Below are 24631 nucleotides of genomic sequence, written 5' to 3'. Positions count from 1 at the left end.
ATCCAAGTAATGTCAGCAGATGCACAGTATCAAAGGACTGACTTTATGATCATGGACTTGAAAACCAATCAAGACAGCCTTACTTTTTTTTTTTTTTTTACTTCAATGCAATTATAATATTTCCAAGGACTGAGCACAGCTTAAGCAGTCTGATAAAGAAAGCTCTGTATGATTGGAGCGCCAGCATTTCTTTGAAGTTTCTTGAGGGGACCTTTTTTAATAGGACTCTGACTAGCAGTAGGCAGGGGCAAACTTTGAATCATACTTCCCCGAAGACAATTAATGGTTTGACCTGATTTTCTAGTTCTTTGAAAACTAAAGTTCAAAATGTGGCCAGGAAGACAACAAGCACACATATCACCAATTACAAATGATTATAAATGTGTGGAAGTTGTATCCAAAACTTGAAATCTTGAATTTCGTACAGTGTGAAGGATGGTGATGCTTTTGTTATAAATTTAGAAAATCCCCTCATTAAAAACTTTTGGAATAGAGGAACATTCACCCTCTGCCGCAGTTTTACATGACAATTCTAGGCATTGAGCTCACATACATCTCTAGAAGTAATAATACGCTAAGCTTTAATTCCCTGATCGGCAGCATTGCAAGCAACCTATACGAAGCAGTGCAAGGGTCAGAACAACAGCCCTGCCATTATTACTGTTGCATTAGACTGACCACACAACACTAAACTGCACTGTGACAAGAAGTAAAATAAGAGCCAAGGTGACAGATGGAAGGGAGTTTAGAGCAATTAGAGTGAGTAGAGCAGAGAGGATATGATTCAGTTGGGAGGTTGTGATATGAGGCAGTGAAAAAATTAGTTTTCAGCCTGCAGTAGAGGAGTGACACAGTTTTATTTGCAGTCACTGTTGTATTTCACTTTCACAGGGTTAATGTTTACCAAGCAGCTTTCTCTGCTCGCTGTCCTTGGTAACCTTGTGCCCCCCCCCCCACTCTCCTATCTGTCCAGTTTGAGGCCTCTTATGGTTCACCTTGGACTCAACTCAGAATTATCATTAGTGAAGGGAAACAGGAATAATAAACACATCTGCCACCCTCACTCTCAGGATTTGTACTAGCAGACACAACACACTGCACACACATTTGCTTCTCATTCATCTTGCATATCTTTGATGCATTCGCAACAGTAAAGACTACTTTGACAATGTGAGGACAGTACAGCTGTGTCCACTGGACTGATGTGTTTCTCCTGTAAGTCTGATTTCTTTCTTCTTGTCTTTCAGCTGAGGGTGTGCCCCAGGTGTTTTACTTTGGGCCCTGTGGGAAATACAACGCCATGGTTCTGGAGCTGCTGGGCCCGAGTCTAGAGGACCTCTTTGACCTTTGTGACAGGACCTTTTCACTGAAGACCGTCTTAATGATAGCAATTCAGCTGGTGAGTTCAGAGCATTATTTGACACATTACGGTATTTTAAAATGGGTTTTTGCCATTTTTAGGAAATGTCAAGTATTTAAAATATGTCTGGAGAAAAATGGGGAACAGACCAAATAACCAAGCAGGGTATTGTGAACTCTTAAGTGATTGTCAGTTAAAATAGCTGTGGGGGCTCTCTGTCGTGAAGTTACTGTAAATGAAATGTCCTTGAGATGTTTCACAATGAAAGCAGAGTTTGCACAGTTGACAATAAATAGAGAACACGGCAAAGGAGAGCTACAAAAGTATGATGAAATATAAAATGAGTAGTTAAAAACACATGCCTATCTCGCTCTTTCTGTGAGGTAAATCAAGGCACTGAATATTTACTGTAGTTTTTACAAAAATCCCAGAAACTAGTGTTATTGAATTAATTGTTTATACAGCTGTTTGTATTGATTTATAAAAGTAATGTACAATTTGTTGGGCTGAATGCACCCGAAGTCCTGTCTGCAGACTATAGGGCTATAGAGTAGGTTGGAAGGCCAGTGCAGAGTCTCCAATTACCCCGTTTGCAAATTAGCTGTATGTCAGTATATACATATTCTTGGCCTGAGCCGGGTAGGCTGGAAGCTGTCAAAAACAGCAAAGCCATCACTGAATCTCATTAAGTTTGAGCAGCTCGGAGGGTGGTTTGACATCTCAAAATTTCTAGCATTTCATTTTGTCAGCACAAAATCTGCAGTGCTCTTGTAATGCCTCTGCAAATTTATAAGGAAACCAACAAAACAGCACAACGTAAGCTTGGTGTTGCAGAACAGAAAGCTGCAGTTTCTACTCTGTATCAAGTAGGTCCTCCTCTTGTGATCCCACAGTAAGTTTCAAGGTTTCGGGATCCCTCAACATCAAACCCATGTAAAGGATTTTATTGCTCACACCATTACTTATTTTCCTTTTGTGTTTGAGCTGTAATTCTTGTCAATTACAAATCACTTCTAACAGTTGGTTACAATTTGTCATCTATAAACACATTGTTGTCCTGATCCTTAGCGCTGGTGCCTGTCCCAGCAGGATGGTGTTGCATCTCAGTTCGTGGTTTGAAATTCTGGCTGAACCCCAACAGAGGCTTTAGTTGTGTGATGGTAATGGGCCACTGTGGTAGCTGTGCAGCATAGTGTTGAAACAACTACTGAATTAATCATTGGTCAGTCACCTTAAATTAATTGATGATTATTATATAAATTATTCATCATTTATCAGGCAAAAGTATATCACTTCCATAAGAATGGGAGTCTAAAAAACAAGATTGGCCATAATCATGATGTCCTGACTTTTATTCCCTAGTGTGGGCGAAACACTTGATACTACATTTCCCAGAATACTATTGTAAAAGATATAATAAAAAGTCAACTACATCTCTCATTAGACATTGCATATGTATGCCCATGTCTGCCATGTGTAAAATTGGTTTGAGTGCCCCTTTAATGTTTTAATAATGCTGAAATCAATTACTCAGGAAACCCTGTTTTACAATTTGCTTGAAAAGAAAATTTAAAAATTTCAGCACGTTCATTCAGAATGTCAGCTTTGAGTAAGTTTGGCATCCTGATTCCCATTTAGCTGACTTTGTGACCTGGTTTGTGATTGCATCAGTTTTTTTGTATTTCTTTCTTTTCGCTGACGTTGCTGTATTCTCTCTCTCCAGATTTCTCGAATGGAGTATGTGCACTCTAAAAACCTCATCTATAGAGATGTAAAACCTGAAAACTTTCTCATCGGACGGCAAGGGAATAAAAAGGAACACATTATCCACATCATTGACTTTGGCCTGGCCAAAGAGTACATCGACCCCGAGACCAAAAAACACATTCCATACCGGGAGCATAAGAGCTTGACTGGAACTGCACGATATATGTCCATCAATACGCATTTAGGCAAAGGTAAAGCTGTTGTTTCTGTTTTGGTTCTGAAATGTTTAATGAAAAGTGGTTTGCCACTTTATTCTATAAGTTTCTCAGTGAAATGTTATCAAATCTATTGATTGTAGAGCAAAGCCGGAGAGATGACCTGGAGGCCTTAGGCCACATGTTCATGTATTTCCTTCGTGGGAGTCTACCGTGGCAAGGACTAAAGGTACATGGAAGTGTTGAAAATATGTTGAAAGTCAGTTTACATTAAAATCCAACTTCAGTATTATTACAAGTGAGAGAATGCAAAGGTAAAATTACTGTTTTTGTCAATGGAGTTTGGTGGCTTTGAACCGAGCGGTACAACGGCTGTTTCTGATTAAATAAAAGGGATGTTACAGATGTAGGTATCCTTTCTGTAATGTTGTCAGACACTTTGATTTACAGTCTGAGCTTGTCAGTGGCAAAAACCAGCACTTTTGGTGAAAGTACTTTGACTGGCATGATTGCCCCAAAGGATTACATTGCAGCCATTGTATCCTGCTCGCAGCTACTGGCCGAGGCGTTCTACTGGACCAATTCCAGAACATTTTGTACCCTTCAGTCGTTTCAAACCCAAAGTATGCAAAAATATGGCCCAGTTTAGGCCCAAAATTTAAGATATACTTGTATATATATGTACTAGGATAAATGCTCATCAGAATTGGTTAATAGTTCTTGCTGTTTTGATTCTCCTGCAGGCCGACACATTGAAAGAACGATACCAGAAGATCGGAGACACAAAACGAAACACTCCCATCGAGGTCCTCTGTGAAAACTTCCCAGGTACACTGATGTTGGCTGTAATATTCTTATGAATCACACTGTAAAGCTTGAAAATGATCGTATACTTAGACATTGGCTGTGATTATTGACTATTCTATTTGTTTATTTCAGAGGAAATGGCCACCTACCTGCGATATGTGAGACGGTTGGACTTCTTTGAGAAGCCTGACTATGAATATCTGAGGACTCTGTTCACTGAACTGTTTGAGCGAAAAGGATACACGTTTGACTATACTTACGACTGGGTTGGCAGGCAGATCGTGAGTAACACACACAAACTATTAACACACAGACACATTTTAAGTTGGTCGTCAAGCTGCTTGACCGTACAGTATTTAACGTATTATTCTTCCCCATCAGCCCACACCAGTGGGGTCTGTCCATATAGACTCTGGAGCATCTGCTGTCACTAGAGAGAGTCATCCTCACAGAGACCGGCCCTCGCAACACCCACCAATTAGAAATCAGGTACGGCAGGTTTTGTTTTTAGTAGTGGGCCAGTGGTGTATCAGGTTGACTTTTATGTTTTTTGACAATATGTATATTAGCTTTCACGTTTGCATCAAGTAGAAAATAGATACATAATGAGATCCACAGGAGAAAAAAATGCAAAAGATTAAACACTAGAAAAAAAACACACCAATAAGAGATAACACCAGCTTAGATTCATATCTGCAACGCCAGAGGTTACAAGGACAGTGTGCAATAAGCACGATAAAGAAAACCCCTGCATCATGATGGCAGAGGCACCCCGGCTCTACATAGATCAGATATGGTTCCCAAACTTTTTAGAATTGGCCTGTTTATGAAAGCAATATACATGCAAGGTACTTTAATGGCACTGAATCAAACAGCACTCTCTGCCAACCTTCAACAGTAGGTACTTTATCATTAATCCACTGCCAAAAAAATGTTTTCCTCCCAGGATAAGTAAGAGCGTAGCACAATCTCTTATTGTTTTTTGATGTTGCACATCTGCTCAGGAGTCCCAGGATGAGAGACACTGGGTCCAATCTCCAGTTCCAGACCCAGTATTTTTTTCTATTTCAGATAGTACATTGAACCAGTACCTTTGCAACTTGCAGTATGACCAAAGACAATGAGTTAGAGTACCAATTTCTGTCATACATTTCAGTCACATTGGTGAAAGAGCAGGGTTGAAATGATGTCCATGGTTTGAGGCTACATGCATTCTGTGTACAATCTTAAACTGTGTTGCTTTATTTATTATTGCAGACTGAAATTCATTTAGCATATCAAGCTTTCCATTATCAAGCGGACCTTTAACCTGACTTTTGATTGAGGGAAACCAGAAGACGTCTTGGAAAAACTCAGGGATCACTCAGTTATCACGATATTGTCATTCACCAAATGAGGCTAATGTGCAATGCTTGTATGACCACTATGACGGACATAGTAGAATGCATTGCATGATTGTTAAGCATTTGGTTTTTAAAGAATAATTACAATAAGGCTTTGTCATAGACACATAGATTAATGGTTCTCATTAATCATACCATTAATAGATATCTCTATATTCTTATTTAAGGCAAATTGTGCACTTGAGTTGTGTTTCGGACCAGAAATTGAAAAGACAGATGAAGATCATAAACTTACTGCACTGCGTTCAAATTAGATACACTAAAGGATAGTGAAAAAGGAATTATTTGACTGAACAGGAGTGAACGTTAGAAAATGTGCTCAAGTTGTCAGTTCAGGTGTGCCAGTGTGTCTAAAGGACTGAAGTTCACCCATGCACATTTAAGTTTGCCTAAATTGCAAGGTTTAGAGCCATGCTGCAGAGTCTTGCAGTGGTTCTTCTCCATGTGAAGTTTAAAGCCCTGTTCAGTAATTTAGAGTGAAATTGTGTGTTATTGAAGTTTAATGAGATGGCCAAAGTTTGATGTAAGAGCTTACCTTCATTTGGCTTTGGGCTCATTAGTTTCTGGTTCAGTTCTCTGGCTGATGCCTTGCTTTGATTTTGATTCGCTCTTTTATTTTGTTACTTTTTTTTTCTTCTCCATTTGTCATGCTGCTTTGCATGGTACCTGGCCTTGCACACCCAATTACCCATCTTTCCTAACGCAACTATTCCATCACCCCCCACCCCCACCCATCACACCCCCAATCCCTCTTCCCTTCCCATCACCGACGCCCCCGACTCCTGAGCAGACAGCGGTCTCAGATCGACGAGGAGCATGGGAGGTGCAGCCCACACGCCAAGCAAACTCCTCCTATCTGACCTCCCACCTGGCAGCGGACAGGCACGGGGGCTCAGTGCAGGTATACACCCCTCACCTGATCAACCAACAGCCCCCACCCAATCTCTATGGAGTCAGATCTGTCTCATAGGATCGAATTCAGAATAAACAAACCTGCAGATGTTGCCTTTAGATAAGAGGAAAAGAGCACAAAGGCTTTTCTGACATCTGAAATCCTTATTTGTCCAATTTCAGGTTGGTTAGCCATATTTTATGAATAATTGAGTTAGATATTTTATTTGTATTTCAAGATAAAAACCTAACAATACTCAGATGTATCATACTACGCAAAGTACTCGGTGATCAACTCAAAATATTTTGAATATTCTAAAGAATCGTTTGGTATTTAAAAAGAGCAATTCTGCAATACTAAAGGTTTTGGTTTCTATTATGATTTTAAGGCTATTTTGCTCACTTTAAGACACACTTTCCAAGTCATACAAAGATAAGTTTGCCTTCGCTGTTGACTCTGTACAGTTTTTTTGTTATTAATCTCTAGAAAATTTTATGAAATTACAGCTAAGAGTTGAATTTCCTGAATGTTACTGGTATTTCTTAACATTTTTGGTTAAAAAAAAAAAAAAAAAGAGCAAAAAATGTATTTTAACGAAAGTGATATTTGTTTAGTACTTTAGCCTTGTGTGTGAGACAGATCTACAGCCATACACCTCCCCCACCCCTTTACCCCTGGCTGGGAAATGTTATTTTTCTGCACCACCATATGCATGTCATCTGGTGCCACCCACCCCAGATGGTGAAAATGTGGTTTAGCTTTATAAACAGCAGCCCTGGTTGTGGCATTTTGATCTCAGGTCCTACAACTCCTCATGGCGCTTGGACATTCCTTGCAAGATCAAGAATTCTCTTGCATGACCGGGTGACCTGGCTTAGCCGGCTATGTGCATGCTCTTAAGTTGTAAAAGGGTCATTCTGCTTAAAGGTACATCTTTGTGTTATTTTGACTACTTGCTATTATCCAAGATTCTCCCTGTCTGTAAAAATCTCTGCTTGCAAAGGTATGTACAATATACGCTTTAGTACATCTCTGGCTATTCTACTAAATCCCATTTGCTGCCTTTCAAGTTGAAAATTGAAAGTTTTCAGGTACACAGTAGTTATTTTATCCATGTATAAACTATTGTATTTTCCCTTAATAAGTGGACCATGTCCCCTGGTTGTTGTCCTTCAGCAGAAACATGTCACTCCAGCTCTAGTTGGACCGTCAGTAAGTAATTTAAGGTAGAGAAACTGCTTATGTGTGCAAGATGAGGGCCACATGATCAAAGGAAGTAGCACAGCTAATGCTATCAAGATTAGTTGTTAGACCAATAGCTATTGGTGTTATTTTATGAGTTTATGTATAAATAGTTGAGCCTCTGTATAGAATGACTATTGACCCCCTTGACTTGACTGGACTTGGTGGGTGGGGTGACCCAGAAAAAGACTCTAAAACCGTTTAGAGTTCAAATTTTTTAAATACAACATGATGTTCGATTTGTAAACGATCGTCACCATTCAGAGTGAAATAGACAATAAAGCTGGGTATGCTTTAGGCTGGGACTAACTAAAGTCTAACCTATAAGAGTGGGGTCATGTCTAAACCTAACCAATCTGAGGCGGTCTTTGCAGAATGAATATCACTTGTGGCTTCAATAAACTACAGCCAACGACAGCCCAAATGACCAACTCAAGGCTTCAGAACGACCAAACCAAATCACAAACCATTGGGTGACGTCACGGTGACTGTGTCCCAAATGCAATACTATGAAAGGACAAAGACAACAAATGTAGCTTTTATTCACGTCACGTCATGCCAAAATGCATATTAGTTTTATATAAACTCATAGAATAACACTGAGTTGAGCCCAAGCGGTGGGGGTCTACAGGGCTTATTGATTATGGCTCAGGCAGACATTGTTGCCGGCCTGCAGTAAGCACACAGAATGGCTCGACCATCTTAAGCTGTCATGTGACCCTCATCTTGCAACTCGTCTCCTCAAAGAGAGGTCTGATTTAGCTGTTAAGCTGAATTGGTTATTGTAGATGCAGTAATTTTAATGACAGTAATCAAGTCATTACAATATTGTGTTTTTCCTGCATTCAGAAACTTCACATCCAGGAGATTTTTTCTACACTGTTTCAACATGAATGGAAGTGAATGGTGTTAGGTTGGCTGAGATGAACAAAGACGTACCTTGTGTGCACCTATGCACACAATAATGTTTGCATATTTACATTAATTGTAATGCAATTCCTTCTACAGGTTAACAGGACAACCATCAATAGTTTTTCTTTGAATATTGAATTTATTTTCATATTTGTCTGTCAGCAGGTGGTGTCTTGTTGTCGATTTGTTTGGTGTGTGATTGTTTCTGTAGGTCTTCCTGATTTGAACAATTAGGTTTGTGTTTAGTTCTACAATGGCAAATGTGCTGGTGAACTGGTTTCATATGGATTCATATAGCTGAGCAGTCCTGTTACCTTAACCCCAGACTGCACAACACTAACTGACCTACAGCAAAACCATCTGCTTGAGAGAATAAATTATAAGGTGAAGATAAGGATTTTTCAGTTTGCTGAAATTGCAGCACATAACTTTTAGGGTCATTAAACTCCACCCATGTCTCCCCCGGCTGCAGCAGTATCAAAGAGAAACACCCAGACACAAACCAGTACACACTGATACTGGATACTGCATAGTGCAAGCAAGAAAAAAGTATTAGTGTGGTATTTTTAATCTAAGTCAAGGCAACATATTAATGTTCTGTGCTTTTTGTGTTAATAATGTGTTGTTGCTCTGCTGCTGTGAGACATGTTTCCACAGAGGAGACAAAAAAAGACAACAGAACTGGTAAAGTAATATTTAGGCACAAGTCTTTAACCAGAGAGGCTCTCCATCACAGCAGGGCGTGTTTTTCTCATTGAATTGGGCCAAGGTTTTTTTTTGTTTTTTGTTTTTTTTTTAAAGTAACACCCGTTTGTGCCACAGGTGGTCAGCTCGACCAACGGAGAGCTGAATGCAGACGATCCTCTGGCGGCTCATTCCAACGCTCCGATTACAGCTCAGGCAGAGGTGGAAGTGGTCGACGAGGCCAAGTATGTGTCACACACCAGCCACACCACTCCTCCATGTCCATCTGTCGCTTCCTCTCTTTCCCGCTCTTCCTCTCCCTCTGTCTCTCTCTCTCTCTCTCGCTCTTTGCTATGCTGTGGAATTGTGACAGCCCCCACCCCCCAGCTGTCATCCTGCTTCTGTCCCTCTTATCTTCTGTCTGACTGTGTTGGTTTTTGATCTTTACTGCCGCCTGTCTCTATGCTGTTCTCTCAGTTAGATTATTTTAAAATGAAAATGTCCCTGATGCAGATTAACCTCTCACTCTGAGCTAATATAGCTTCTCCTACCTGTAGCCTGAGCGGTCAGCCACTAACATAGACCACAGTGGCAGCCTATGAGGATGTTGTTTCACTACCTAGCAGGCCGACCATCTGAAAGAAATACTCCACTGTCGAACTACCTGGTCATTATGCCTTAAAACAGTACCAGAAATAACCAATGCAAGATTCAGATCTTAATTAAATAGTTTGGTGTAGACCTGCTCTTTATGTAAAGCGTCTTGAGATAACGCTGTTATGAATTGGCGCTATATAAATAAAGATTGATTGATTGATATATTGTTGGAGCAGCAGATTGTCCATGTGATAACTTAGTCACATGTATATTATGCACATGACGTAATTGTATGCAGTAGTCGCTCCCCCTCAGAGGCAAATATGGAGGGCAAAAATGTGGAAACCACTGCTGTTAGCTTGGTTTCACTCAGCTAATCTTAGAGCTGATTGCACCAGTTAAACAGCTATTAGTGCTGGTCTCGAGCGTCAGAAGCTGGAACGACGCCACGCTGCACGGCCGGCCGCCCACTGTGCAACAACTGCGCCGCTGGCTGCATGTCATGTGGTTCAGCTGAAGAACTGAGTAGAGCTCCTCTGAGGAACACGCCTCTCAGAGAAAATATATATTCATGGACAAAATGAATGCTTTGCAGTTGAAATTTGAGGTTGCTGGATGTAATAGTGAGCAGTTAGAGTTTTGTTTGATAAAAGTACGAGAATTAGCGATAAGCTTCAAAAGAGAGGTAAAAATGGCGTTTTATGGCTAATCGCCAGCCACACTTATGTTCAGCCAATCATTTCTAAGATAAGATTGGCTATTCTGGTGCTGCTGAAAAATGCTGTTTGAAAATGTTAAGACATAAAACGTTACCTAAGTGGGCCTAGTTGTTGAAGTGGGCGTAGCTGGTAGTCATCACTGATAGTGGTATTACATCAGCAGTTTAATGGCTTTTTTTTTCTCCATTAATACTGAGGTTAGAATAAATTGGTACATAAACATTTAAAACAGTGGAACATTTCTTTAACAAGTGTGTTATGTGTTTAATTAAAATCTTTCCTCAAAATAATTTAGCTGATTTTTAAATTGAAAGTCACTGCGGAATAACTGGTCCATTCAGCTAATGACCATTAAAAATAATGGAGAATTATTCCAAAGTAAAATATCAGTAATAAAGTAAAATGAACTTAGATTTCGTCCAGCGGCCTTGTAATGAATAGTTGTGGTTATTACGTTATATTCCAAAACATCTTGTTTATCTTGACATAAAATGGATTTAATTTCAGTGCAGCTCTCTTCGAGTTACTGTAGTACATGTTGCAGAGATCTACCATCCTTCCCATCAAAGCCAGTGTAGAAATTATTCCCTCTGCCCGTCTCCTCATGAATCTCCCAGAGGCTCATTCACTTTAATCTGCGCTCGTATCTATTTCTGCCCAGATGACAGGCCTTCCTCCCGTCGTCTCCATTCACACTGATGTTTGATATGATGATTGGCGTGTTAACTGCCTGTCTCTTTGATACCTCGTTGATGTTTGATATAACAACACAAAGTAATGAATGGAAATTACACGTCCGACTCAATTTAATTAATATTTTGTCTCTTGACTGAATATCAGGTTTCCGTGGTGAATATATGCCACATGTATTTTGGGCTCTTTCATGTCTTTATTTACATTCATGGGCTGAGATTCACTTCTGGCTGTCAAACAAAACAAATTTTCAGTCTGTGCAGGATCCAGGTTTAACTGGCTCTGTTTTCCATCAGTGATGCTAAGTTTCACTTATACGTTTATTCGTCTTCCAGCTGTGTTATAACGGTAGCAACAACAGTGCCCTGCTTTGTTTTTGGTTCATTGACAATGTTCTGATATAAAATAGAACAAATGAAACTCAGGTATAAGACAAAGTGCTGAGGCCATCTGCACCAGCTATTAAATCCCCTAAATTTAAACTTGGCTTCCTTATAATATAACTGTTTACCAAGTTGAAATGTATTAATCACTAAATAAAACAGCTTGCACCATATAATCGAGTTCTAACTCCAGGAACTAACAACACTGGAGTTAGCTTGCCAAAGTATTTAGAATGAAGAGGAGAAAATGGTCAATATGTCTGACCTGACGCATCAGAAATTTGGAGAATTTAAATTACATTTCACAAAAATTTGACAGTTGGGTCAATCTAATCCTCAACTAATTTCTATCATTGTCCATGGTGCTTTTGCCAAAGTCATCAAGATGGAGACCGGCACCCAATGACAGTTGAATCATATGAACAATTGAGGTAGTAGTAACTTTTTTAAAATGCTGTTAAATGCTTATTATTAACGCAGCATATTTTGATACTGTATTTTCTTGGCGAGATAATGAAACCACGTTCCAGCTAAAGCGTGCTCTTGGACTCTGCTAACAAAGGGAGGAATAGCTGCAGAGCTGGATGCTCTGTAACCTCTCTCACTCTGTTAACCTCCCAAACCTCCCCTCTCCGTGTCCACCTGTGTCCTGTTGGTGTGTTTGTGTGCATGTCTGTGTGGCATGTGCCCAGTCCCATCATCTTGGTCTTGCTGTATTAATCTATCTTACTTTTCTCTTTACACCCTTTCCTCTCTCTTCTTCTGTAGCTGCGTGAAAATGCTCAACCTGTGGTGAGTCCCTCTCTGCTAGTCCACATCAGACTCATGGGACAGGGAGTGGACCAGCCTAGGCTGGGCCCAGTGGAGTTGCGATTTACAACTTTTAAGTAGACTCTCACTGGTGCAATAGTGCCATATACCCCTGAGGACACTGTATACTACGTGTTGAGCAGATGTCACATCAGGGCCGAAACCATAAACAAGAAATACTTTGATAGAAGTTATAACTTAATCGTCTTTTTTTTTTTTTTGTGGGCCCTCGTAGTAATTGTAAGCAATGAGATATGACTTCTTTTTAGCGGCACATCTGGCCTCATTCTAAAGGCCCCTAAACCCTTGTTGCATGGTGCACCATTATTCGTTATTAATGGATAAATCTAAGAGTACCCAGTCACTGTCCTATGTCTTGATCCACTGCTTTTTTCTTGTCTTTGTATGTTTTTATTGACCATTCAGGCTCACCATGTCTTGTGCTCTTTGTGTGCACTGCTCCATAATTTTTTCGCGTAGGAGAAATACGGTTCTCAGAGTCACTGCAGCAGTTTGTGGTTGAGTCCCCTCTGCCATTTTTCTTTTCTTAAAAATGGTCAGAGGTCAATAAGCATGCAAACACTTTGGATGGCAACGAATCCATCACGTCCTTGTAGCTAATGTTTTTACTAATCAGCCCCTTTAACCAGCTGCAGTTCTCACTATTATGATCCCAAAAACATGCTGACCAGAATTTGGAAGACTCAATTTAAGCTCTTGCGATATTTAACACACTAATTGAGGCAGTTCGCTCGTGTTTGCTCTTTCTTTTGCTTCACCTGAAGCCTCCCGCATTTACATATTGGTTTAATGTGCGTCTCTTTCTCCAGGTGCTGCTGTTTCTTCAAGCGAAAACGGAAGAAGAACACGCCGAGGCACAAATGATCATCCACCACCGGCCTGAAACCTTCCAAGTGTCCGGCTCAGTTGATTGTGATTTCAGAAATCAATAAGGTCCCATTCAGAATAAAACAGGGAGACAACAGAAAGATCTTGATTGAATTGTTCCCTGCAGGGACCAGTTAAAAAAGATTTGTTGAGATGTACAAGACGCTTGTGTCTTTTTGATGGGAGTCCTTTTTAATTTTTTTTTTTTTTCCTCCTCCAAGATGTGTGGAATGTTTTGCAGCCCAGTCGTCCAAACAGGGAACCTTTTTGTTGGAATTTTGCAGAGGATAATCCTATTTCTTTTAATTGTTTTTTCCCGGGCCAAGATGCTCAGCATTTGTATTTTCTCTCCTCATTTTTGGCATTTTTTTCCCCTTCTATTTCTCCTCTGTGGTATTGCAAAGGAAGACACAGATCTCCCTGTGGAATCGAGCCACATTCAACCTGTTCCATACAACGATTTCTTTGTTTGACTCACAAAATCATGTTTTCATTCCGCCTCCGTCAAGTCCCAGTTCAAAGCGGTTCGCCCCCTGGTTAGTTTGCCAACTCCTTTTGACACAAAGCCCTTTTGGTGTTTCCTGACGCGGGACTGAATGTAAACCTGAACACACGAGGAGCCAAGAGTGTGACTGCCTACACGCGCAAAGAGCATCAGTCTGCCATTCGGCCCCTGCACTTTTTTCCTCCAAAGAGGTCGACCCCGGCACTGGGACCCGGGCCTGAGAGAGCAGGAGACCAGAGACGCCTCCTGCACTGTGTTCTCTGAGGATGATTTCTGCTCACGCCGCTTGGTTAAAGCGCTCCCCTTAACCACGCCGCACTCAAAAACAAAACAAAAATCCACACACACTACAGTCTCTTTTGATTCTCATGCAGTTTTGCTCCTGTTGGCTTTGTGATGATGAGCAGCAACCTGACACTTCTAGACGGGGCTGGAAAAAATGCTATTTATGCTATTTATCTCTTGGTTGCTACCAGTTTTCTTACTAATTCTAAAACATACACACTGAATGTATGGACAGTGAAGTCAATGACTTTGGGAGCATTTATATAATCTGTCATGCGCATGGGAAGGAAATTGCAATTAAAGAGTTGAGACCAATGTTTAAAAAAGGAAAAAAGTGAGACCAAAACTAAGTGCATCAAAGGGTGGGAGGGTCTGAAATGCTTTTGATCTTATTAATGTGATGGTTAATAATGGACTCCACACCAGTAGACACTGGGGGGGATGTTGCTTTGGAGGGACAAGAGAAACTGGCGTGATGTGCTTTGGAGATTGAATCACAGCCTCTCGACGCTACTGTCCAATGCCTTAACCCCAACCAGCCGACCAGTCAACCACCACATCACATCACCAGTTGGATGAACGAGCTGGCAGCATGACGGTTGCGAGGTTTGCAGCGCAATTTGTTTTTTTGTTTTTTTTTTTGGGTCACCTGTATAATAAAGCCCAAAGTTGTAGACTGGTCCCCGGCTAGCATCAGAGCAGTTAATGACTTCCCTTGTAACACTGAAGATGTTTTCCCAAGAGAGAGCAATGCCAACTGGAAGGTTTGGTGTAATAATCTGGAACGGCGTTGAGGCGTCCCCTTCCCCTGCGTGTCCAGTGTGAAGACCCCCCCGTGCTGCAAAGCCACGTTTTCGTGTTTGGACGACTCTGCTGGACCCCGGTCGCTCTCCTCGACGCCGAGAGAGAGAGAACCTTAACGTCAGCATGAGCGAGGGCGGATAAGGGAACATGTCCATACCATTTTTATTTTGATTTAGTGTCATGGAGGACTGCCTTGAAACAATATCCTCGATATGTCACCTTGCCTATCCTCCTAACAGAGAGTGAATTACCGTACATAGGTGTTTTATTTTTTTATTTTATATCTTGCTAATGTGAATTTTTTTATGCAATTTTTGTTTTGTTTTTTTTCCATTCCAAATAGCCATGGTTTTATGGGGAAAGAGAGGGTAACAAAAAAAGCTTGAGACCATGACTGCACTACATTTGTTGACCCCGGCTTTCCCTGACAAGACCCTGCCTTCTTAATACTGTACTTTAAACGTGCTTATTACTTTAATTGTAGCTGCCTCATGTGATAGGCCTTCCCTATAGGGTGCAGGGAATACACTTCAAATTGTTTTTTTTTTATCCCTGCCCACTCCTCTTTTTGTGCCATGACACCCCCCCCCCTTCCTCTCTGCACACACACATACACATACACATACACACATACACACATACACACTCACACTCAAGTCCTAGATGAATCAACTCTCAGTGGAGTGTTAGATTTGGCGTTTTCATGGACCTGCTCCATCATCTTTAGAGATACAATGTTGTAGATGTTGCAAACTATCTCAATGAATCAGTATGTAAACCTGCTTGTTGCGTGTATTTACACTGTATAGCTTTTGGTTTATTCTTACCCCTGACATGTCAGTTACTCCGGGGTCTAACTTATTGTGTTATTGAAAAGTACTTGAATATGAAAATCTACGGGACCTTTTCTATTTTGTTTTTTTTTGTTTCGTTTTTTGTTTTTTTTTCTTGGTCATTATCATAGTAATTCCGTGCATAGGATTTGAGGGGAATGGTGGGAAAACAGGCTATTTGAATGACAGGTATTCATTTGTTTGAGATGTCTTAGTGCCTCTTGAGTGTGTTGGTCAAGGTGGAGTTTGTCAGACTCGCCTGTGAGAGTCCGGTGCTCGCTGGTGTGAATGACGGGGTGAGCTGTCTGGTTATTGTCTCCACCCAGAAGAGGCGCAGTTAGAAGTTGGTTTGGAGGTTAAAATCACTTTTTTTTTTTTTTTTTGTTTTTGTATCTGTGAAACATTCACCATAATGTATTTTGATCTGGTGTCTTTTTATTTTTATCTTTTTAAAGACACCAAGCCTGTGACAACTGCTGCCTGCGATTCTCCCCACAAAGCATCAGCGGCATCCGAACTGTCTCATTCCAGCCACCTGAGAAAAAGTTGAAAGTATTTCTATGTAGTGAGATGGATATCCAGACTATATAGCCTTCAATGTTCCCCCTGAATTCCCCGAGTGCCATTCCTGAGACTACTACTTAGCCCATGCCTTTTACCTGTGCCAGGAAAATATGAAGTTGAATGTTTTTTGACCATCGCATTCCACCTTGTGTCCTTGACGTGTCCGCTGTCATTTTGGGGGGAAGAAAATCGCAGAGCAACGCGGCTCAATCCAGCACCAGGAAGTGTGCTGGAGGTGTTAAAGAGCGTCGGGAAAGAAAAGCCGTTTCTGTTGGTTTCTTTCTTTTTATGTTGTAAATCAAAAGAAACCAACGCCATTTTATTAACCGAGTTTTATTAATGTCAGAGTTGGAACTGTGTCGTGTTTGCAACTTTGTCTGCTTCTTCCTCAAACTGTGGGTCGCCCTGCTGAAATGGTAGATGTGGATATATTACTCTGATGTATTAATTTTCTCCTCTCTGGGCCGCGCACAGAGCGATATAGGAGTACTCTGTAGGGTTCGCATCTGCATGGCTCACCTGGAGACGACGGCGAGCGGTCTCTCTCACATGTTGGGCTCGTGTACCGTTGAGACGGTACGGCTTCCAGTCCTCATGTAGAATAAATAACTTTCTCACGTCCTCTCAACACATTCCATTTCAGTTCCCATTATTTCTGACGTAATTCACTTCAGGCAGACTTGTGTTTATGGCTTTGGTTGTGTGTAACTCACATTCCTGTGTGTCAAAGCTGTGTAAATCAAAGCAAAGGACAGTTAAAGTGTGAATGAATGGCTTTAGGTCTTTTTGGGTTCTCCGGCACTTTTTCCTTGTTGCTGTACTGTAGAATTGTCTTGGATTTTACTGTATATTTTTCTTTGAGGGAGAGGATTAGGGTGACATTTACTGCAATATTGTGATGATTATTTGAAAATTGTAAATTGTACAGAGTTCACAATTATACTCTTCGTTCTTTCTGTTGGGATTCCTTATAAAATATGTATTCTTTGATTTTTTTTTTTTTTTTTTTTTTTTCTCTCTCTCTCTCAGACTGTGGAAAATCAAATTGTACAGCTCCAAGAGTTTATCCTCCCCTCAGCATTGTTTTTTTTTCAGAGCTATGATTAAGAGAACTCTTAAAACTGTAAATAAATATTATTGTGTTGAAATATGAATGTCACTTCAAAAATGTATTTGAATGAGTTAGTCAAGGGCTTCAAGAATGAAGGACCCACATTTCTTCTTTTTATGGTTTCATATTTTTAATTTACAGAAAGGTAAAGGTCCTTTTTATCTGAGATGCTTTTGTTTTGTTTTTTTTCCTCCCTGGATTCATATAATACAATGTTTCACACATGAACCTTATAGAATCACTTTTTATTCCCTCCACACCTAAAGGGAAACTCCAGTTTGCACCCTTTTTTATGTAAAATAAAAGATCTCTCCACCTTGTGGGAATGTCTTTTGTCAGATGTTTTTGTACCAATTGTTTCAAAAACTGTTTTCTGTGTTTAATAGAAGGGCAAATATACACTAATGGTGAAGCCGGATAGTTTACGTTAATGTCAGTCGATTTATACCTTTGTATTCAAAAACAGCGCAGTAGTGTGTTTTCAAAGCAAATCTAAAGCTGATTCTCATTGTGTGGGAGCAGCACACACATCAGGAGTGGACTTCACAAGGTTTTTTTCTTTTATGTGGAGCTGATAACATGATTATTTTCTTATTTTCGTCTCTTCCCTTTTATTAGGAGTTTAACAACACAGCATACCATTGTGACAGTGGACGTGAACATAGACAGCAAATGCTTCAATAAATGTTTGAAGTTTGATTGTAAAGGAGACCATGTTCTGAAGAACTTGGTGTTAGAAGCTATCAGAATAAGAGCGTGGCTCTCCAAAATATGTTGTCAAGATTTAAGGTTTACATTACCATCTATGGTAAGATTGTACATCTTTAAATCAAATTAATGTCTCATTGTCAAAGGCTGCAATGATGTCAGTTTAATCAAAGATCTAAATGTCTGCCTTTTTTTTAACTTAAAGAACAAAGAGAAAAGTTAGACAAAATAAACCTTTTCTAGTACATGTTATTATTTCATCACCCAGAAGATTAAAAGTAGGTGAAAGACTGCTGACTTGGTAAATCGAAATAAATATTGGCATCAAAATGAATGACCTAAAATCACCGTGTGCTGTTTCCAAAAAGCAGGCATGATGACCTTCAACACGAAAAGTTTCACAAGTTATCTGGGAAAAAAGTTTTTGTTTGAATTTGTAGCGATTTGGGAGGTTGTCTGGAGAAAGTTTACATCTTAAAAGTGTGATCAAAATCTTTTCAGAGGTGATTAATAAAAAAAAAGGCCTGCTTCTTAGAACATGTACAATACTGTGCATTTACTTTATTTACTTATTTTGTGTTGTGTGTATAATGTTACAGTGTTGGATGTTCATATTAAAGGTGGCCAAAGTTTTAAATAATGAATTAAAGGTGAGTAAAAGTAAAAGTAAAAAAAAAAAAAAAACAGCTCAGGCCTCAGGTTACTCTGAACACCAGGTTTTATCTTTTTACTTTGGTGATAATGTGACGTCTGATCGCCGCTGATGTCCTTATGTGGTCATCTGCTCCGGGCAGAGAACACCTGAAAGATCTGTTATCTGTTAATTCCTCATACAGAAAGCTCACAATGTGAACAGTAACGAAAAGACTGACTGAGAAATTGATTTCTTTTATTTAAAAAATGTCAGCTTTAATGAAAACATGAATATATAATACAGTTAATACACAGTGAAGTAAAGGAAATTAGGAACTACAAACTAAAACTAGAGGCAAAAAAGAACATTTTAATTAACTGAAATAAAAATAAAAACTAGTTGAACAAAAAACTGAAAACTAAATGAAACATGCACTTAAAATCTAAAATAAAACAAAACAGGAAATATCCTTATTTTTAGTCTTCACGAGTCAGCTGTGTTCACAGAAGGTTGTGATTTTATTATAATGCCAACTGTGAATTCCTTAATCTTACCCCTTACAAATATTCCTCATAGTATATTGTTTTTTTAAAAACTAAAAATAATAGTGAAACAAATAAAAACGACACATTTTTGAACAGTAAGAATAAACAGAAACGAGCAACTATCTGAACTGAAAACAAAAATTAAAAATCAAATAAAAAATATAAAACCATAATATAAAATGACTCTGCTATCTGCTCAAAACAAAAATTACAAATCTGAAGAAAAATACAAAACTAGAACAGAAAAATAACTGCTGTTTGTTGCCTTTCCTCCCTGCAGTTCCCACCTCCCACCGCCAGGCGGCGCTGTGTCCCGCGGCGCTGTGACGGCGGCGGGTCTAAACTATAAACTTCCGGTTTGAACCTCCGGTGCTTCTCTTCCACCGTTCCGAGACAACATGGTGGGTACTCAGCAGATCACTTCACCTCACCAGCCCTGTTAATCCTCGTCAATCCTCACTGTCTGTCTGCACATCAAGCGGTTACAAACTTCTGTCTAAACACAAACGGCATGAAGATGTGTAAACTTTAGATTTGGATGCATTTAAGTGGAGTTAAACACATAAACACCGGCGAAATGTTTCCGTGTTAGTTCTCCAACTGACACACTCACTCAAGAACACATTTTATTTATTAAAAGTTTTAAAGTTTTTGTCAAACACGTGTAATGGCACCTGTATACATGTATTTATGATAAGTAGCTGCGCTGGTTGTGTTCGGCTTATGTTGTTTATCTGTAGTTAACAGAGTAAAGTAACGATAGTTTAACGACGAGTTGAAGCATCGTCAAATGGCTGCAGGATGATTTTAGGACAAATCTAAGTTCTTTCTGATTTTATAACTGTTATTCACCTTTAAATAGTTTTTCTTTCACTAAATGCATCTTTAAATTTAGGTTTGAATCTCTGCAGATGGTGTCTTATTATTGGTGCACTGTCATGCTTACATTTCTAAATATGCTGTGATTAAATTGCTCAGATTTTGCATTAAGTTCTTGCAGGTCAGGTGGAGAAAATTTGCAGGCACTTTTAGTAATAAAAACTACAGTAAAAATGGCCTCTGCAGTGTATTTACAGGGATTTTAATGCCTCCAGGAGGGTTTAGGTTTGAAACTGATCAGACCTGCCTTGTTTTTGATGCTGTTCATATTTGCATATTTGGAAAACGTGACATGTGGAGATAGCTGAGTGAAAATCTTTCCACTTTGACTATTAACTAGAACTAGACAACCCAACGTGTGATCATCCTGAGTCCTCCTGGTTGTCGACTGTGTGTTTTAATTACATTTCTCGTGTGTGATTCTGCTTGGTTCCTCTTTTAGGGACGAGTCAGGACCAAGACCGTCAAGAAGGCCGCCAGGGTCATCATTGAGAAATACTACACACGTCTGGGCAATGACTTCCACACCAACAAGAGGGTGTGCGAGGAGATCGCCATTATCCCCAGCAAGCCTCTACGCAACAAAATTGCAGGGTAAGTGGAATCTGCTGCTGCTTTGAGAGCGTTTACTGCATGAACACGCTTTCCTACTCGCAGGTTTCTCAGTTGTATGTGATTTGTCCTGCACACGGATGGTGTTTGTTCTGACCTGATCTGATGTGGTTATGGTGATGTTGAACAGCAGCAGCAGCAGAGAGCAGGGTCATCAGGATCAGTGCTGCATGATGGAATATTTGTCAAACATTTTGGACCTTAAAGGGATAGCGTGGATTTTTTTTTTTGTTGGTTTGTATGAGGTGTCTCTCCATAGTCTGTGTTCAACCAACAGTAAATGGTGGTCAGCAGGAGTCCTGACATGGATGTTAAGCAGTGTACGGGGGCATCACAGAAACCACTTAGAAAAATCAGTTTCAGTGTACGCTCTGTTAAGGATATTTTCACTGCTTTACATTGCAATCAGACAGCATTTTATTTTTCTAAGGGGAAATGAAGCCATTTTCTTTCTCTTCACTCGATTCAAAGCCACTAGACTCCATTGACAAAAACGGTAATTTTACCTAGCACAACACAAGAGTTGCTGGTCTACTGCTGCCTCGATCAATGAGCAAGCACTTTAGTATTTTAAACGGTTAGTTTGGTTCCAAACTAAACACAAATGAAGTAAATGAATCAAGGCTGCAGTAGACCATCAACTCCTGTGTTCTGCAAGGTAAAATGACTGTTTTTGTCAATGAAGCCTGGTGGGCTTTCAAGAGAGCATAGTGATTAAAGGGGGCTGTCTGATAACAATGTAAAGGGGTGCAAATACTCCAAATATAGCATACACTTCAATTGATGGGCGATTTCTTTAAGGTGAGCTTTTCTTGGGTGGTAAAACAAGTTTTTTTTTTTTTTTTTTTGCTGGTCCTGTCCACAGCAGTGCTTTGCTTTGTGCAGGGGCTCCTCCAAATTGAGGCATGCTAATCACAATCCACTGTAGGTAACAATTTATGGATACAATGGATGAGTACCTCATACAACCTCAGTTCAAAAATCTGAATCATCCCTCAAGCAAAAGGATGTTCAGAATTAACATGGCGTGTCGCTGAGCAGTTAACCTCCATAATTATGAGAAAGCAGTTATTTTAATGATTGCGTATGTTACTGCTTTCAGTCATGTTTGTTGTACCTGTAGTGTATTTTTTATGGACTTCAGTACTCTCAGTGTGTCTTGGGAAGAACCCACTAATCTCTCTCACAGTAGAGATAAATATGAGGAGAAATCTTTTCCTGGTTGCAGTTTTAAACGGTGAAGAGGATGAGACCTAGAGTTCCTTTGGTTCCACCTGCATCTCCTGGAGTTTGTGAGATGACTATAAAGGCTATATTATCCTGTGGCTGTCATGCATTCTTGATTTGACAGGACTTTTGATTTGTAATCATGAAAAGTCCTAAAACAGGACTGAAAATATTAGCTCCTGCTACTCTGGGGATCTGTACTGCACCATGGAGTTTGTTTTGTAAATATAAGTAGGTACTGATGCTTGTGCTAATTGTCTGAATGCTGACAAATGCTGTAAATATAATCAAAAGATGAGCAATAAATTAGTTTAACTGTGTTCTGCTCACTCTGATAATGACATCAGAGTTTTTCTCTATAAATTACATGATCTGTGCGAATGGAAACATAGTGAGTGATGTCTGGATGCTGTAGTCCTGTAGATGCACCTCTCTCACAGTTGAAGTGAGAGGACTTTGCCGCAGCCCCAAACCTTCAGGGTTGATGTCAAACTGAAGACTTCCAGTAGTAGTGAGGTGAAGTGAGTCAGCAGGCAGTAAAGTCCCTCTGAAATGACTCTTGTAACATCCTTCAGTTGTTCTTCTAAATGAAACATTTTCCATCACTTTCATGGAGTTACCACAGGAATGGAGGCGTTTCGTTTTAAACCACATTTAATCGCGGCTGCTGCTGAAGAAACAGAGGTGCTGGATTCTTCTGTTGCTGCAGTTTAGTGTTTTGATCAAAATGTCGTTATGGCTCCCACCTTCTTTGTGGTGGTGCGATCAGCAGACAGTGAACTCACAGTGGTTCGCTTGAGTTAAGCTGTTTTGATGTGCCGCACCACAAAGTGATTGTACTGACTGGGAAGTCCATCGATCAGTTTGTGGTTACAAACTTAAAACTTCCCATTAATATTCATTGTCTCTGGGAATGAGTCTGTTTTTGATTCTCACAGTATGTTTTAGTGACACAATATGAAGCTCGCACTTAATTTACTCATTGTTCAGCACAGGGTTGTACAATGAAATGACAGTTGTTGCCCCTTCATGCTACAGACATAGAACATACTGTATATACACAGAACAGATATAAATAGATATCAAATAACAGATACAGGTATTACATACATGTGTCCACCAAGGAAATAATTCTGTAGTGCATGTTTTTGAAAATCCAGCTGCAACTGACAGGTGAATTGTTTAGCAGTGTTGAAGAAAGCTGTTATTCAGTTAGACTAACAAATGTTCAGTGGTGTCTTCTCTCTGATGTGGAAATCATCACAGCTGTAATACATCAAGTGTTTCTAAATTGTCAGCTAATCATTTCTGCAGGGACTCCACACCAATTATTGTTGACTTGTTCTGGTGATAACAACGTCTTGTCCCCGTCTGTGTCTCAGGTATGTGACACACCTGATGAAGCGCATCCAGCGCGGCCCAGTCAGAGGAATCTCCATCAAGCTGCAGGAGGAGGAGAGAGAGAGGAGGGACAACTACGTCCCAGAGGTCTGAATACTCTTTTCTTTATCTCAAAAGTCCTGAAAGTTTGGAAAATGATTAGATTTTTCTGGCGTGTTTTCAAGGTTTGAATCTGAATGTACTCCTTGAAAAATGTTTGTCTACTCATGTAAACCAAAAATCTCTATTTGAAATGAAACAATCCCTGCTTTTATAGTCACGATTTAGATGTGACGAAGGCTTTGAGAGGTTGGAAATATTTGGTTGAGGTGCTTGAAAAGTACTTGAATTTTTTTCTTAATTAAAGTAGTGCAGATCCTGTATCTTCATGAGAAGAAACATGTTTTGATTGATTGAATTTTTCGAAGCATCTGTAGCTTTGGTGTAACTGAAAGAGACCGAACCTGCGTTTAACTTGCCGGTTCTTGCTACCAGATCAGTTTCTCCAGGCTAACTTGTTGCTTTTGGTTTCGTCCTCTAGATTTCTGCTCTGGACCAGGAGCTCATCGAGGTGGATCCTGACACCAAGGAAATGCTCAAGATGCTGGTACGTGTGACATTTTTAGCCTGAAAAGCTAAAAACCAGAGTTAAAGCCTATGATCGGTTGCCTTACTACTGTTTCTGCCTAAATCATGACTTCCTTTCTTCTTCCTGCAGGATTTCGGTGGCCTTTCCAACCTTCAGGTCACTCAGCCAACTATTGGAATGAACTTCAAGACACCACGTTAACTGCAGGATCATGTGTAATAAGCCTCTCAATAAAGAGACATGATTGATAAGAATGGTTCCTCTTTTTTGATGGTCTTTACTAAATGACACATGGACAGAAGGGATGATCAGCCAGATGGTTTATACACAAGGTCTGAACTTAGTTTCAATGATATTAAATTCTGCTAATGGCTTGGAGTCACTACGTCACATAATATGGAATCTCTTTCCATAGAACATAGAAGCACTAACGATGTAAAGGTGTGTCCTGTATAATATTGGTATTTATTTTAAAGCACAGCCTCACATAACAGAAGCAACTGGAAAAGAAAAACTAAATATACATATAAGTAATTTAAAAGAATCCAATATGAAAATATGTCACCAGTGCAGCTGAATTTTCTGGTATTTGGTAATTATTGAGGGGAAAAGGAGATTTTTTTTTTAAATAAAATTGACAGCT

The 24631-nt window shown here is 39.8% G+C and overlaps 2 protein-coding genes across 3 annotated transcripts in view; both read left to right on the top strand.

Moving 5' to 3' along the window:
* The window catches only part of csnk1g1 (casein kinase 1, gamma 1), a 33891-nt gene extending 16157 nt beyond the window's left edge, over positions 1-17734 (top strand). Inside the window, exons 5-13 of one of the 2 annotated variants that reach the window (XM_070839710.1) lie at positions 1248-1399; positions 3084-3318; positions 3426-3511; positions 4026-4110; positions 4222-4370; positions 4471-4578; positions 6283-6393; positions 9361-9467; positions 13255-17734. In XM_070839710.1, the coding sequence (XP_070695811.1) occupies positions 1248-1399; positions 3084-3318; positions 3426-3511; positions 4026-4110; positions 4222-4370; positions 4471-4578; positions 6283-6393; positions 9361-9467; positions 13255-13309 (1088 nt within the window). In that variant the 3' untranslated portion in view covers positions 13310-17734. The remainder of the gene's footprint in view (positions 1-1247; positions 1400-3083; positions 3319-3425; positions 3512-4025; positions 4111-4221; positions 4371-4470; positions 4579-6282; positions 6394-9360; positions 9468-13254) is intronic. The other variant, XM_070839792.1, reaches the window with a different exon arrangement.
* Positions 17735-19588: 1854 nt separating this feature from the next.
* On the top strand, positions 19589-24242 carry LOC139199646 (small ribosomal subunit protein eS17-like). The gene is made up of 5 exons (XM_070828731.1): positions 19589-19702; positions 20623-20774; positions 23402-23507; positions 23941-24006; positions 24118-24242. The coding sequence occupies exons 1-5, from the start codon at positions 19700-19702 to the stop codon at positions 24187-24189; spliced, it is 399 nt and encodes a 132-aa protein (XP_070684832.1). The 5' UTR covers positions 19589-19699; the 3' UTR covers positions 24190-24242.
* Positions 24243-24631: the final 389 nt, after the last annotated feature.

The sequence above is a fragment of the Pempheris klunzingeri genome, chromosome 1 (genome assembly GCF_042242105.1).
Source record: "Pempheris klunzingeri isolate RE-2024b chromosome 1, fPemKlu1.hap1, whole genome shotgun sequence".
Lineage (NCBI taxonomy): Eukaryota > Metazoa > Chordata > Actinopteri > Acropomatiformes > Pempheridae > Pempheris > Pempheris klunzingeri.
Note: the sequence above shows the minus strand (reverse complement) of the source record. Positions and strands in the feature narration are given on the sequence as shown.